The sequence below is a fragment of the Abramis brama genome (assembly GCF_963993115.1).
Source record: "Abramis brama genome assembly, chromosome: 8".
Taxonomy (NCBI): Eukaryota; Metazoa; Chordata; class Actinopteri; order Cypriniformes; family Leuciscidae; genus Abramis; species Abramis brama.
This window is the reverse complement of record NC_139970.1, coordinates 36,044,932-36,059,202: the sequence shown is the minus strand read 5'-3', so window position 1 is coordinate 36,059,202 and position 14,271 is coordinate 36,044,932. Positions and strand designations below refer to the sequence as shown.

The following is a 14,271-nucleotide window of genomic DNA, read 5'->3' as shown; positions in this document are numbered from 1 at the left end:
TCCTCTTTTTAGTCAACTTTAGCATGGGTGTATTAACTTATGCATTGCAATGTATATTTATATCTAGGACTATATATATATATATATATATATATATATATATATATATCTCTAGCACCTTTGGCGGTCACGCTATTGCATTCGTTGTCGTCTCATTACCAAATCTGCAGATCTGTTATTAAGTAGCTCATCCATCAGAGCTTAGAAACTGAGTCCAAAAGGTTAAAGGCATTGAATTTTCTTGGAGGGGGAAAAAATACCTATGATAAATCACAGGTGCTTGGTGAAGTTCCTATTGAATTAATGACTGGTATTCATCATTGCGAAAAGAAAGAAATAAGGAAATCTTGGAGGTGGGTGCCTGTTTTAAAGGGGGTCTATAAGCTATGCATTAGTTAAACCGACGAATGATGGTCGTTGCTAACGTTGTGCTGTAATGGGTCTCTGCACAGAAAAATCTTCAGCAAATGTGGGCTGAAAGCGGCTCAGAGTCTGTCTAGAGGTTCTTACTGGTTTAAGTGCTTCTCAAAGTGCAGTTGATCAACATCTTCTAAGCTGCGAGCGAAATTGCCATGAGCCCAGGTTACGGATGCGTGGAAGATCAAAAGAAGTGGTTTTGAACGTGGCTTTGAAGCGCCAGACTGTATGCAGATTCCTTCCTTTGTTTTAGCCCTCTGCATGCTGGGCTGCGTGTCTGCCGGGCAGTTCCACAGAGGGCAGAGGCGGGTAATTTATCACTGCATATTGGCTGATTAAGGAAAATTAAAGTAGGCTGTTGTGGGATGGCTAATTGCTTAGATAAGTTCAAGCTGCTAGACTTTAGGAAAGCATGCTTGTTTGGGCTTGGGAGAGAAAAACAAGGGTTTTGCAAACAGACGAGAAAACTGCATTACGGTAGAGATTTGTTGGTTGCGCAGGTTTAACGTTAGAGGACGCTTTGCATTAATAGGGTACAATATATTACTTGAAACTATAACGTTTTATTTAACAAATGATGAATGAAAGGAGGTGCTTTATCTTCAGAAAGAGGAGGTCAAGCTAAATATTGAGGAGCCGTTTTATTTAACATTTATTTTCTATGATATTTGATTGGAATGTGCCTATATATATAAAAATATATAATACCATTCAAAAATGTGGGGTCTCTTATGCTCACCAAGGCTGCATTTAATTGAACAAAATGCAGTAATATTATAAATTATTATTACAATAAAAAATAACTGTTTTCTATTTGAATATATTTTAAAATGTAATTTATTCCTGTGATGCAAAGCTGATTTTTTTTCCAGCATCATTACTCCAGAAATCATTCTAATATGCTGATTTGGGGCTCAAGAATTTTTTTTATTATTATTATCAATTGTGAGAACAGTTGTGCTGCTTAAAAGTTTTTGTGGAAACTGATTTTTTTCTCAGGATTCTATGAATAGAACGTTTTTAAAAAACGCAGTTGAATTTATATTGATGCATCCTTGCTGTATTCATTTCTGTATTATAAATATTTATGTCTCTAATGCTTAACGACACAGGAAGTTAAAGTGTACCCTATTCATGGAAATTGTTTCTAACCAATACTGCTTGATCCATTATCATTTTTTCCATTCTTCAGTTTTCTCATGAATGGAGCAATAAAATAATTTCCCTAAACAATCACTGAATCATCTTCGCTTCTCAGCTGTTTCTCTTGGGCCATTTTTCAATTATGTGGAGTAGATCTACCTTATTCCCTCTTGTTTCACTAATTAAACTATTAAAATCAAACTTCTCATTAATCATGTTTGTTAATGAACAAGTTAAAACCCCCTAGTAATACTACCACTAAATATTACTCATACTCAACAAATGTGGGAACACAGAGGCTTGTACAGGACTAGTGGAGGTGTGTTTTTGTGTATGTAACGCTGTATCTCACTGTAAGCTCAGACTAAAATGATCAACTTTATCTTCAAAGGACTGAGGTGCTATTTTAGGTTTAAATGTTCTCATTGAGCACTCAGGGTCTCGTGAAATATACAAACACTGTGTTTAAGCAGCATAAGCAACTAATAAAACTAGTGGGTGAATCTCATGAAACTTGTCAAGAACATGTCCAGATCATATTTCACACCTAATAATGAACAAAATAAGAAATTGCATTTTGCCCGAAGAAAATGAAGCTTGTTTTAGGACTATTAAGGTATTTTAACACTTAAATTGTCATTTTGCGGCAATGCATAAATCATCATTCTTGTAACTGTATTGTACTGTAATTCTTAATCTTTGTTATAAAGTATTTATATATTATGATAGTATGTTGTACTTTAATTTGTGATGATTTAAGATGGTTTGAATATTTTTTATATTTAATTATTTTTAATAATGTAATCTTATTTTGATATTTAATCATTCAATATTTTTTTAATATTAATACAGTAAAAAATATTGAATTTCATTATGATAATCTATTGAAAATCCCTGTGAATATTGGCAATTACAAAAAAAAAAAAGCATTTGGATTAATTTAAGTAATTCTGAGGGAAAAAATAAAATGAAAATTGAAGTGGGGGAATTTTTTATGGGAGAAAATGCAAATATCATAAAGTCCTAAAATAGACTATTTTCTTTATGCAAAGTACCATTTCTTAATTTATTTCTTTTGATTTTGGAGTGAAATATTTCCATGAGGTTCACCATAGTATAAACTCATCACAGGAGAAAAATGTGTTCTCAGTGAAAGACAAACTGTTATGATTCTGCCAAGGATTTTTATGTGTGTGTGTGTGTGTTTGAGTGTACATTATGTCGAGTCCATGTCCCATGTATCTCAGCTTGTCCAGCCGTCTCAGTTTGCCAGAGGAATTGTGCTCCTGCCAGTCAGTCAGTCTCTCGCTGTCATAAGGTGGGCCGCTGACAGCACATCGCATCGGTGTCCCTCTCTTCATCTCCGGAGGGTTTCTATGATGACGGCTGACCGTTGAGGCACTCCCGCCGCAAGCACTGCGCAGGCTTCCACCAGTCCCCGCTGTGGCACCGACAGATGGTGCAGTCGTCCACCTTCACTTCAATGCCAGCTGGGATGATTGTGGTACCAGCGAAGCAATTTGGACCTGTCACATGGGGGAAAAGGAGGAGATTTTAAGGAAGGAGGAATGAGAGAGAGCTCACAGGAGCCTCTTTTGGAGGGAATGCTGGGGTGACTCACGGGAGTTTCGAAAGCGGAACAGACGTGTGGATGTTTTTCACGGGCATGCACCGATGGGCTTGTTTTTGTAACACTAAAGCTCTTTTGCTCCTCTTTCTTCCTCTCTTTTTTTCTCTCTCTAATTCTCCTCCTCACACATCCTCTCACTGGGATGCTTTGCATTCTAATGCGCCACAAGCTGCAGGGGCTGCTGAACAGCCATGCTGGCACTATGTGTGATCAGAGCACGCTCCACTCATTATTCTCTTCTATTGTGGCCTTGAAGACCATTGTAGGGCTATGCAGAAAAACGAAAAATATTGAATTAGATGATAGACTAATTAATCAATCAAATAACCAGACTAAAAAAAAAAAATACTGGGTTGTTTCAACCCATATTTGGGTCAAATATGGACAAACCGTTGGTTTAAACTGTTTAATTTAAACCAACAGTTGGGTTTGTCCATATTTGACCCAAACATGGTGTTGAAACAACCAAGCATTTTTTGGAGTGCACACATTGTTACAGAAAAATATATTTCAAATAAATGCTGCTCTTTTGAACTTTCTATTCATCAAATAATCCTGAAATAAATGAATCACCGTTTCCACAAAAATATTAAGCAGCACAACTTGTTTTCAACATTGATAATAATAAAAAAATTTTTTTTTTGAGCACTAAATCAGCATATTAGAATGATTTCTGAAGGATCATGTGACACTGAAAACTGGAGTAATGATACTGAAAATTCAGCTTCGCATCACAGGAATACATTACATTTTAAAATATATTAAATTACACTCACCTAAAGGATTATTAGGAACACCTGTTCAATTTCTCATTAATGCAATTATCTAATCAACCAATCACATGGCAGTTGCTTCAATGCATTTAGGGGTGTGGTCCTGGTCAAGACAATCTCCTGAACTGAATGTCAGAATGGGAAAGAAAGGTGATTTAAGCAATTTTGAGCGTGGCATGGTTGTTGGTGCCAGACGGGCCGGTCTGAGTATTTCACAGTCTGCTCTGTTACTGAGATTTTCACGCACAACCATTTCTAGGGTTTACAAAGAATGGTGTGAAAAGGGAAAAACATCCAGTATGTGGCAGTCCTGTGGGCGAAAATGCCTTGTTGATGCTAGAGGTCAGAGGAGAATGGGCCGACTGATTCAAGCTGATAGAAGAGCAACTTTGACTGAAATAACCACTCGTTACAACCGAGGTATGCAGCAAAGCATTTGTGAAGCCACAACACGCACAACCTTGAGGTGGATGGGCTACAACAGCAGAAGACCCCACCGGGTACCACTCATCTCCACTACAAATAGGAAAAAGAGGCTACAATTTGCACAAGCTCACCAAAATTGGACAGTTGAAGACTGGAAAAATGTTGCCTGGTCTGATGAGTCTCGATTTCTGTTGAGACATTCAGATGGTTGAGTCAGAAATTGGCGTAAACAGAATGAGAACCTTGTTACCACTGTGCAGGCTGGTGGTGGTGGTGTAATGGTGTGGGGGATGTTTTCTTGGCACACTTTAGGCCCCTTAGTGCCAATTGGGCATCGTTTAAATGCCACGGCCTACCTGAGCATTGTTTCTGACCATGTCCATCCCTTTATGACCACCATGTACCCATCCTCTGATGGCTACTTCCAGCAGGATAATGCACCATGTCACAAAGCTCGAATCATTTCAAATTGGTTTCTTGAACATGACAATGAGTTCACTGTACTAAAATGGCCCCCACAGTCACCAGATCTCAACCCAATAGAGCATCTTTGGGATGTGGTGGAACGGGAGCTTCGTGCCCTGGATGTGCATCCCACAAATCTCCATCAACTGCAAGATGCTATCCTATCAATATGGGCCAACATTTCTAAATAATGCTTTCAGCACCTTGTTGAATCAATGCCACGTAGAATTAAGGCAGTTCTGAAGGCGAAAGGGGGTCAAACACAGTATTAGTATGGTGTTCCTAATAATCCTTTAGGTGAGTGTATATTGAAATTGTAATAATTTTTCACAATATTACTGTATTTGTTTGACTGTAGTTTTGATCAAATAAATGCAGCTTCATCAGTTGCATTTACATGGCATTGAAAAAAATTGCTTTGGTCCAAATGAAATTTGACAAACTTTTTTTTTTTTGTATGTAAACACTTACTATTCACTGAAAAAAAAAAAAGTATTGAAGCTTGTTTCTGTCACTGAATAAAAAAAAGAAGGTAATTGCGACTTTTTATCTCACAATTTTGACTTTTTTCCCCAGAATTGCATGATATAAATTCTCAAATGCGAGTTCTAAAGTCAGAATTGTGAGATATAAATGCGTAGTTCTGAGAAAAAAAGTTAGTCTTTTTTCCTCAGAATTGGACTTTATAACTCGCAATTACCGGTGTGCCCCTAGTCTGCAGAGTTTAATTCCGTTTTATGAGCAGCAAGTGATAAGGAAAGCCTGGAGCTGGAGTATTATGGGCGATAACATGCACCCCTTGAACACTCACTTTGAGATAATACCTTTGGGTAGGCGGTTTGGAAGTATGACCAAAAATTACTAAGTTTACTTTTGTGCCAGAGGCTATCCGACTTTGTAATTTGAAATTTTAAAAGGATTCTTAATGTATTATTTTGGTATTTATTAATAACTGAAATTATTTGGAAGCATGTTGTAATACGCATTATGATTTATTCATATTTTAATATGTGACCCTGGACCACAAAACCAGTCCTAAGTCGCGCGGGTATATTTGTGGCAATAGCCAACAAAACATTGTATGGGTCAAAATTATCGATTTTTCTTTTATGCCAAAAATCATTAGGATATTAAGTAAAGATCATGATCCATGAAGATATTTTGTAAATTTCCTACCTGTAAATTTATGTTTGTGAGTGGATGCAGCAAAATCGCCAACAGAAATGGACAGAATAAATGAAATGCTAATGCTTTTAATTGTTGGCGTATGCTATGTAAACTTGTAAAATGGACATCTTTGGCTGTTCCATCTTACTGTTTCTTTAGTCTCTCAGTGCCACTTTTTTAAGATCGTGTGCCGACGTCGTACTTGCACTCAATCAAGCTGCAAGGATGCATCATGTGAACGGCTCCTTTTACTTATTTTGTGCTCTCTGGTTCGGTGAGATGGTCAGAATTATAAGCTGAATAAGACATGATATAAAACAGTGCAGATTTTCATTTGGTCAACAGCAATGTTAAATCTCTGATAACACAGACACTGTTTTTCAATTCCAAGGGTATGTTATGATCATTTACAAGAAGAGTTTAGTTTTATATGCAATTCCCCAATGAGCAAATATTAGTGGCCCGCTGTGAATTAAACCCCAAGCGGTTGGTATAATTGCTTATCAAATATCTTTGCGTTTGTCCATATTTACCCATGTAAATTAGCAATGATTATTTCTAAATGATGGCAAATCAAAAGTGGAATAGCTCAAAAAGCTCAATAGAATTAATTCCTGTGATGTGTTTGCGTTTTTTTATCATAAAATTACAAGCTGAGCACAGCCACATTTGTCTGAATGTTTCTGAAGATTATTTTATTTGTGCTTTGCAAGTAATTGACATAAAGGACCAAAGGACGATTTAAAGGCAAAATGTCCATTCCTGTAGCCTCTATATTGCGCAGTGCAATTATTTTATCTGTGGCTTGTGCATTTCTTTGTCTTTATAGACCTTATTCACAGCAGTGCCATCTTTGATTTTTAGCGGGAATGAAAGTGAGGCTGTGAGGGATAGACGTAAATCTCTTCAGCTGGTTGTACTGATATTTAATGTGTTTTTGGATTGTTCTTCTGATTGAAACACTGCAAAAATATCTTTCCAAGAAATGTCAGTAGACATAAAATGAGCACCAAGACAATATGAGCTGTGGAAAATAAGTGATCTCGGAGCTTTATATAGGTTTTTTACAGCGGATGCCATTGAAAACATGGTTAGTCTGTACCTCACAGCCTCACTTTCATACCTGTCATGGCGCTGCTCTGAATAAGGTCTATATACTGTCTCTGTTACAGCACTTGACCTTTGGTGACCTCAAGGGGGACTGATGCTGCAATCAGTGGTATATTATGTTTACGCTTTTTTACAACTTTCTTTAGTGTGTAATGTTGCTGTTTGAGCATGAAAAAGGTCTACAAAGATGCAAAGCACCAGGGCTGGACTGGCCATCGGGCACTTTCCCGGTGGGCCGACGTGCTTTTTGGGCCGATACATCTCATACTCATACATAATTTTTATTATTATTATTATTTTATTTTTTTTACGGCCCATAAAATGTGTACATCGGCGGCCCATTCGTTTTGTTTTGTTTTGCTTAATTGGCGGCGCTGGGTTTGTGCCGGTGTAATGCATTGGTCAAAAAAAGTCAGCGTTAGTTTATTTTTTTCTGACATACCAGCCCATGAAACACGTAGATCAGCGGCCCATTGGTTCTTTTCTTGATTGACACTGGGCTGGCCCAATCACAACTTTAAACGAGTGAGCGAGCGTGCAGCAGTGTCTGTGTGTATCTGTCAAAATAGTCAGCGAGATGGAGAAGAAACGCAAAGAATGTGCAGATAAATAGTGTGGAAAAAATAGAAACAGGCCCTTAAAGCAGACGCTTTATGTGTCAAAATATATGTTTTCTGCCCTTCATCAGCTCCTTCATCAGCTCCAGTGGCAGATGATGATAGTGAGGAGGATCAGGAGAGAGATGAGAGAGTTTAGAGCCTGCGGTAAGCAGAACTACTTTCAAAACACTTAGGCCATGTCATGAGTGTAGGAACCCATTACCCAGTTACAGATTATTTCCACATCTGCATAGTTGATGATTACCGCAATTCACTAGAAATTTAATGAGAGGCGTTTGTAAACCATGTTTTCCGCCAAAATAAAAGCTTGATGCAGTTTGCGTCAAAATAAAAGATCATGTGCTTATCTCTTTCAAGTATACAAATTGGTACAAAACTAATTATGAAAGTTTCCTTCATTTTTTAGTGCATTTGTTTTACAAAATATGGCTATTACTGTCATAGGATTAATATTATTATTATTATTACTATTATTATGTAGTGTAATGTAAATAGACACTTTAACTAAAAGAGGTTTAAGTTTTTCTTTGTTTAATTTGCACACTGAATATGGGTTGGAGCTTTTAATTTTGAATTCTCAAAGTGCACCAGATTGATGAATTTAACATTAAAATGCACAAAAATTTTCTTACGGGGGGGCATGCCCCCCAACCCCCTCTAGAGGGACAGAGGTCCCACCACAGTTTTAACAAAAATCCTGTGAGAAACGCTGGTATTGCTATGCCAATGCAGCTTATAGGTTGTTTTAGGATTCATCACTGTGGAGTATAGTTCAACTGTATTAATAAATGTCTAATTTTTACTTATTTCATCTGTTAACTCTCACTTGTTCTTATACTCACTCATTACGCATATATTTAAGGGCGTGCAAAGATGGGTGGTGTTTATGATCATATAGTGGGCCAGTCTGGGCCTAAATGCCCGGGCCGATTTTTTGTCCCAGTCCAGCCCTGCAAAGCACCAAAGGGAGTTATTCTACAGCCTATATTTCCCTGTTTCTGAATTCCCTGAAATGCCTCCATTGTAGTCTTGAGTTTTCTTCTGGGAATGTACAAGTCTCAATATTCCTCATTTAAATAATTCCCACTTCAAATGCAAAAAAAGCGGGACGAGGCCTGGTTGAGCCACATTAGTAGTGTTGAAACTCGTGTTTATGGTATGGGCCGTTTTCCAAATCGCGCTCGAAACAGTTGAAAAATCACAAAACACTGGTCCACCCGACCAATCCTAGCTCATTGCACCTTTCAGAAGAAGGGGCTTCATAAGCCCCTTTCACACATCGCTTTGAACCCGGGAAATTGCCGGCAAATTGCCAGAGTGCCTTCTGTGTGAACGCAAACACGACCCGGGATTGATGCCGGGATCGATGCCGGGTTGGGGACCTAGTAACATTGCCGTGTTCAGTCCCGGAACGCGCGCTGTGTGAACAAAAGCCGTAATAATACTGTGTCGTAGTGATGACGCTGAAGCGCGGGATCGTTCGCCAGCTGTGAAACGGTACGTAATGCGCAAGTTTCTGATCGAATCAGAGAAAAAAAATGCACAAGCGTGGTTAAGCAAACTTAAGACGCTGCTGAGACATTACAAGTCACATCAATGTCACGTGTCTTTACGGGATTTTTACGGGTTGTGTGTGAACGCACTCTCTGATTCCGGAAAATCACTGGCAGTGTGAATGAACCAAAATCAAACGAACCCGGGTCAAATCCCGGGTCACTTTATCCGTGTATTTTCCGGAATCTCTGTGTGAAAGGGGCTATAGAGACCAAGGGCCTCATTTATAAAATGTTTTGTAGAAACCATCCTACATTTAATATTACAATCATTTTCAAATATACGTACGTGTGATTCAGAGAACAAACATGCGCACAAAAAACATGCGTACACCTCTCTTCCAGATGTGAAATCTATAAGATGCTCTAAATTGTTGATAGGGTGCGGATACACAGTTACCATTGTGACACTTGGGGTGTGAACCAATTAAAACGAACCCTGGTGCGATTGCTCTGTTAGTGCGGTTCATTTGAATAAGTGTGAACGCTGCCATCCGAACCCTGGTGTGCACCAAACAAGCGGACCGAGACCGCTGAAAAGATGGGTCTCGGTCCGCTTCCAAATGAACTCTGGTGCGGTTCAAATAATATATGAATGCAACACAGACCAAAGACATGTAAACAAACCAAAAACGGGACATGATGTCAAGATGCAATCCTGATAAGAACAGAATTCTCAAGTATTCCTGTTTTTTCTCGTCATAGTCGCGATGTTGCCCATCACAGTTCGGTACAGGAATCCGAACCGTGTCTCCTCACAGCAGATCTTCATTTGTGTGTGTGACGGAGGGATTCCTGCTGCTGATTTGACTCCTTTACACATTTTATAAACTCTTCTCTCTTCTCTAAAGTTCTCAGCTGGTCAAAATACCATCATATGTAGGCTAAGCACATTTAACGAATGCTTTTAGCCTAGAACACACCATTGTTTTGGATTTTCGGTAAGTTCCGTTGTGAAATATACATAATAAAAGCCGACCAGGCAGGTTGTGAACATATCCCTATGCCATGGCTCGGTGTTAAAACGCCAATGTGAATGCTAAGCGGACTAGGACTAAATGTTTTTTTTTTTGGTCCAGACCAAACGAACCAAACTACAAGTGTAACACACCCTAAATCGCAAATGATTTTGATCCATTTTCAGATCTCCGCCTTGTAAACGCGGCCTAAATAATGTCATTAACATATAAAAGAGCAACAGTCAACGTCCAAATCCTTCACTTGAGAATGGCAAGCAGCAAGAATTGCTTAGATTTTCAAATTCCTGCAGTACTCCGACTCTGCCACAAGGAAAAGTGTGTCTGCTTAGACCCTAGGCACGAAGCACTTTTCCATGTCAAAGACCATCTTTTTAAAAACGAGATGATTTCTAAAAGAGAATTATAAAACATACATATAATTAAAGTATTAAACAAAGCGTTACTGACAGACTGGGAAGATAGGTGCTGCAACAATGTAAAATATGTGAAAAATAAGTTGTTTTTTGAACATTCAAGCATATAAACCTATTCCAATAGACCCCCAAAACAAAATCAAGACTCTGAAAAAGGGCTAATAGGTCCCCTTTAAAGTTCCTGCACTTTAGAGATTAAAATCAACCATTTGTGATCATAATTTGTGTGATGGCTTTATGAAACTGGTCAGTCAAGTCTTCTTAGAATATATTATTATAAGGACTGTGATCTTGGTCATCGATAAAGATTTTAAAAAGCCATTTTTCATATTAAATCTTCGTTAAACAGAATGTTTAAGCCCCCACACTTCACTTTGTGGACATTTTCAGCTCAATTTGAACGAAGCACTGCTCTAAAACATCTCTGTGGTGCCTGGAGGATCTTGAAGCGAGCACCATTGAGCATTTGTTTGTAAACAGCTGCAATTTCATCTATAAGGGCCAGACAGCATTTTCTTTATAATTGTGGTGGTGCTATTTATGATTATTTGTAAATTAAATCTGAATAAGTAAAACGTCAGCTCTTAAGAAGTGTTTTCAAAATACTCGGCTCAATAAAAAACAGCATTTACAGAAGTAACATTTCAGCATATATGTAAGGCCATTATTGATGACAAGCAAGTCCTTGAAAAGTACTTCTGGTTTGATGTGGCAGTATTTCCTGAAATATGGTCCTCACTCTATGTCAGTAAAAGTCAGTGGTGCCACACATTTTCAATGTTCAAGCTTCAAGCTTCGTGACCTCCCTTTTACTGTGGGAGAAAACAACTAGATTGCCTTTTAACCACATCAGAGACATGTTAATAGACTTGCAATAGGGCGGCGGGGTTAGCGGTGCACAAATTGCTTTACTGCCTACAATATTCTGCATGCTCCTAAGAGACCTGAAGGAGTCCTACATGCACTCAAATATTTGATTTACATCAGTAAAAATTATGAGCTGTTGGCAAAAGTACAAAAGCAGCCTTTCAATGGGGTGAAACAGAGATGCGGAACAACTAGCCTAGCCAAGAGCAGTTATTCATCATCCCATAGAAAAGAGCGTCACTAGTGCAAGGACACCTTGGCCAGGTGGACAGGAACCAAACAGATAACGGATAGGATCATGCTTGATGTCATTCCTTAATTACCAGGACATCTGTTTTAAGACTATATTTTGTCATGATCAAGTCCATTGATTACAATTTACATCATCACACATTGTACATTATAAGGTTATGATATGCAGTTTGTATTAGCTGTATTACAGTAGTGGCCAAAAGTGATGTCCAGCCAGGAAAATTGACGTCCTCACCCTTTTATAAAAAATCATTAAACTTTTGTTAAAGATTTTGTAAGCATATTGTGTAGTTGTGAGTCAATTGTTTTATTCGTGAAAACGCAAAATTGTGGAGACATCAGATAACCAACAAAATAATTAATAATAATAACTGATTATGTTGTGGTCAATATGTTTTTTTCCCCCTATGAATTTTCTTTTTTGAATTGTAAAATAAAACCTGCAGCTTGCATTTTTTTTTTTTTTGCCAAATAATTTTGTCATAAAAATACCAAAAATACCAAATTTAGTGTTCATCCCTCATATTTAAAATATACAAAATATTTTCCTCATATTTTGATGATTCAATCGATCTTGTAGGGTCATTAAAACAAATATTCCCTCAGGACATCACTTTTGGCCACTACTGTACAGTAGCTTTTATTATCAGTGTTGGGGAAAGTTACTTTTGCGTTACAATATTGCATTACAGTTACTTTTTATGAAAAGTAATGCGGTGTCACTTTTGTATTACTTTTTCCTCACCTGGGCTGGGTTTGCTTGTTTGTTTTTAATAACAAAAATAAAAGTTCTATTTTTTGGCAAATGTAAAGGCCCTTTCACACCAAAAGTGAAATGAACACGCCTGTACAGTAGAGGGTGCAGCTCAAACAAACCTTTTAGCTGTGTGCCATTCTGGATTGCAGAAAATTATTTTATTATGTTTCACTGTTTTTATTCATTTTTGAGGAATACTGAATCTGTTTTTGTGCAAGTGAGATGAGTAAATGCCGGCTCACATGTAGTCTAGAACTGCAATAACCATCATGTTTACATAGCGTACACACAACTCTTCTGCATCTTACTCCTGATTTCTCTCATCATGGGGACAGGAGAGTAAATAAATGGGAAAACATAGTAAAGCTTATTTATATAGCACCTTTTAAAAACAGTGTTTACAAAGTGCTTTACATAAAAGAAATTTACAGGAAAAAAAGCATTTTTTGTTGTAAATTTAAAAGTAACGTATTACTTTACTCGTTACTTGAAAAAAGTAATCTGATTACATAACTCGCATTACTTGTAATGCGTTACCCCAACACTGTTTATTATATTTTAGTTTTCATTTTAAATTGACCTTATAGTAATGTTATGTGCTTTTGTAATTTTTATTCGTTTTTTAGTTAATAATTCTATTTAGCTTTTTATTTCTATAATTTCTATAATATTTCTATTGATTTTTGTTTTTAGTAATTTAAGTACTTCAACTTTAGTACCAAAACAATTTTTTTAAAGTTTTTCATCAAATATTTATATTTTATTTTATCTTTCCCAAGAAGTGCAATCTCTGAATCATATGATGTTCTTTCTGTTGCAGTTTGATTAAAAAAATCATATTGGTTTATTTTGACACATACTGTAAGTGAAATTTAAACTACGATATGATAAACATTTGACATCTTATGTATCTTCAATCTCAGATATCAAGCCTAAAATAGAACAGAAGGCATAAAATCACATTGACATTTCAGCTCTTATGTTATACAGGGAATGCAAAAACCACCAAGTGATTACTTTTGTCTCCTATGAAGTGTCTTAAGGGTCTTCACACAGGCGTTGTCTTTTATTTTCACCCAAAAGTGAAATGAGTGAAAATGGCAGTTGGCCTTGGTTGTACCTGACTTCGAAGGTCATTTTGGTTCACTTAAGCTGCAATTGTCAAAAAATCTCCCTTGAGTCTTTTTTAGTAACTTATAGTGGCAAAATTGTGAAAATAAAGTGAACCTAGAACACTTTGCTTCCACAGTTTCACAGTGGAAATTTGTAAACCATTGTAACTGCTACAAACACAATAATGAGTCCAATGCATGCTTGTAGTATGTGACTACAGACAAACAGTTTATATCCTTTACAATGAGGTATGTATGCAGTGCACATACTACATGTTTACAGCATGTTGTAGTTTATGTTTTTTGTTGTTTTATTTAATTTAATTTTGCAGCTTTAAATTCACCCTGTTCTTCACATGTTCTTTCTACATTCAGATCATAGTCATAATCATAGGTGAAGTTACTCTGTTGCAGTGGAGGCCCACGTCATTGCCCTCAGATTAGCTTGCAACCTACAAGTATGCAATTACTATGGTAACTACTGAAGCCACTGAGAGATGGTTGCCCACGATTGGCTCACCCACATAGAAACATGGCCTGTTGTCTTTCCAGCAGTGCACAAACTGTGCTTAGTATTGCTGGACAA

The 14,271-nt window shown here is 37.3% G+C and overlaps 1 protein-coding gene across 2 annotated transcripts in view; it reads right to left on the bottom strand.

Annotated features, from left to right (window-relative positions):
• Positions 1 to 2,643: 2,643 nt before the first annotated feature.
• vwc2l (von Willebrand factor C domain containing 2 like) overlaps positions 2,644 to 14,271 on the bottom strand; it is a 32,568-nt gene continuing 20,940 nt past the window's right edge. Inside the window, exon 4 of one of the 2 annotated variants that reach the window (XM_084122998.1) lies at positions 2,644 to 3,086. In XM_084122998.1, coding sequence (XP_083979124.1) covers positions 2,935 to 3,086 — 152 coding nt within the window. In that variant the 3' untranslated portion in view covers positions 2,644 to 2,934. The remainder of the gene's footprint in view (positions 3,087 to 14,271) is intronic. The other variant, XM_084122997.1, reaches the window with a different exon arrangement.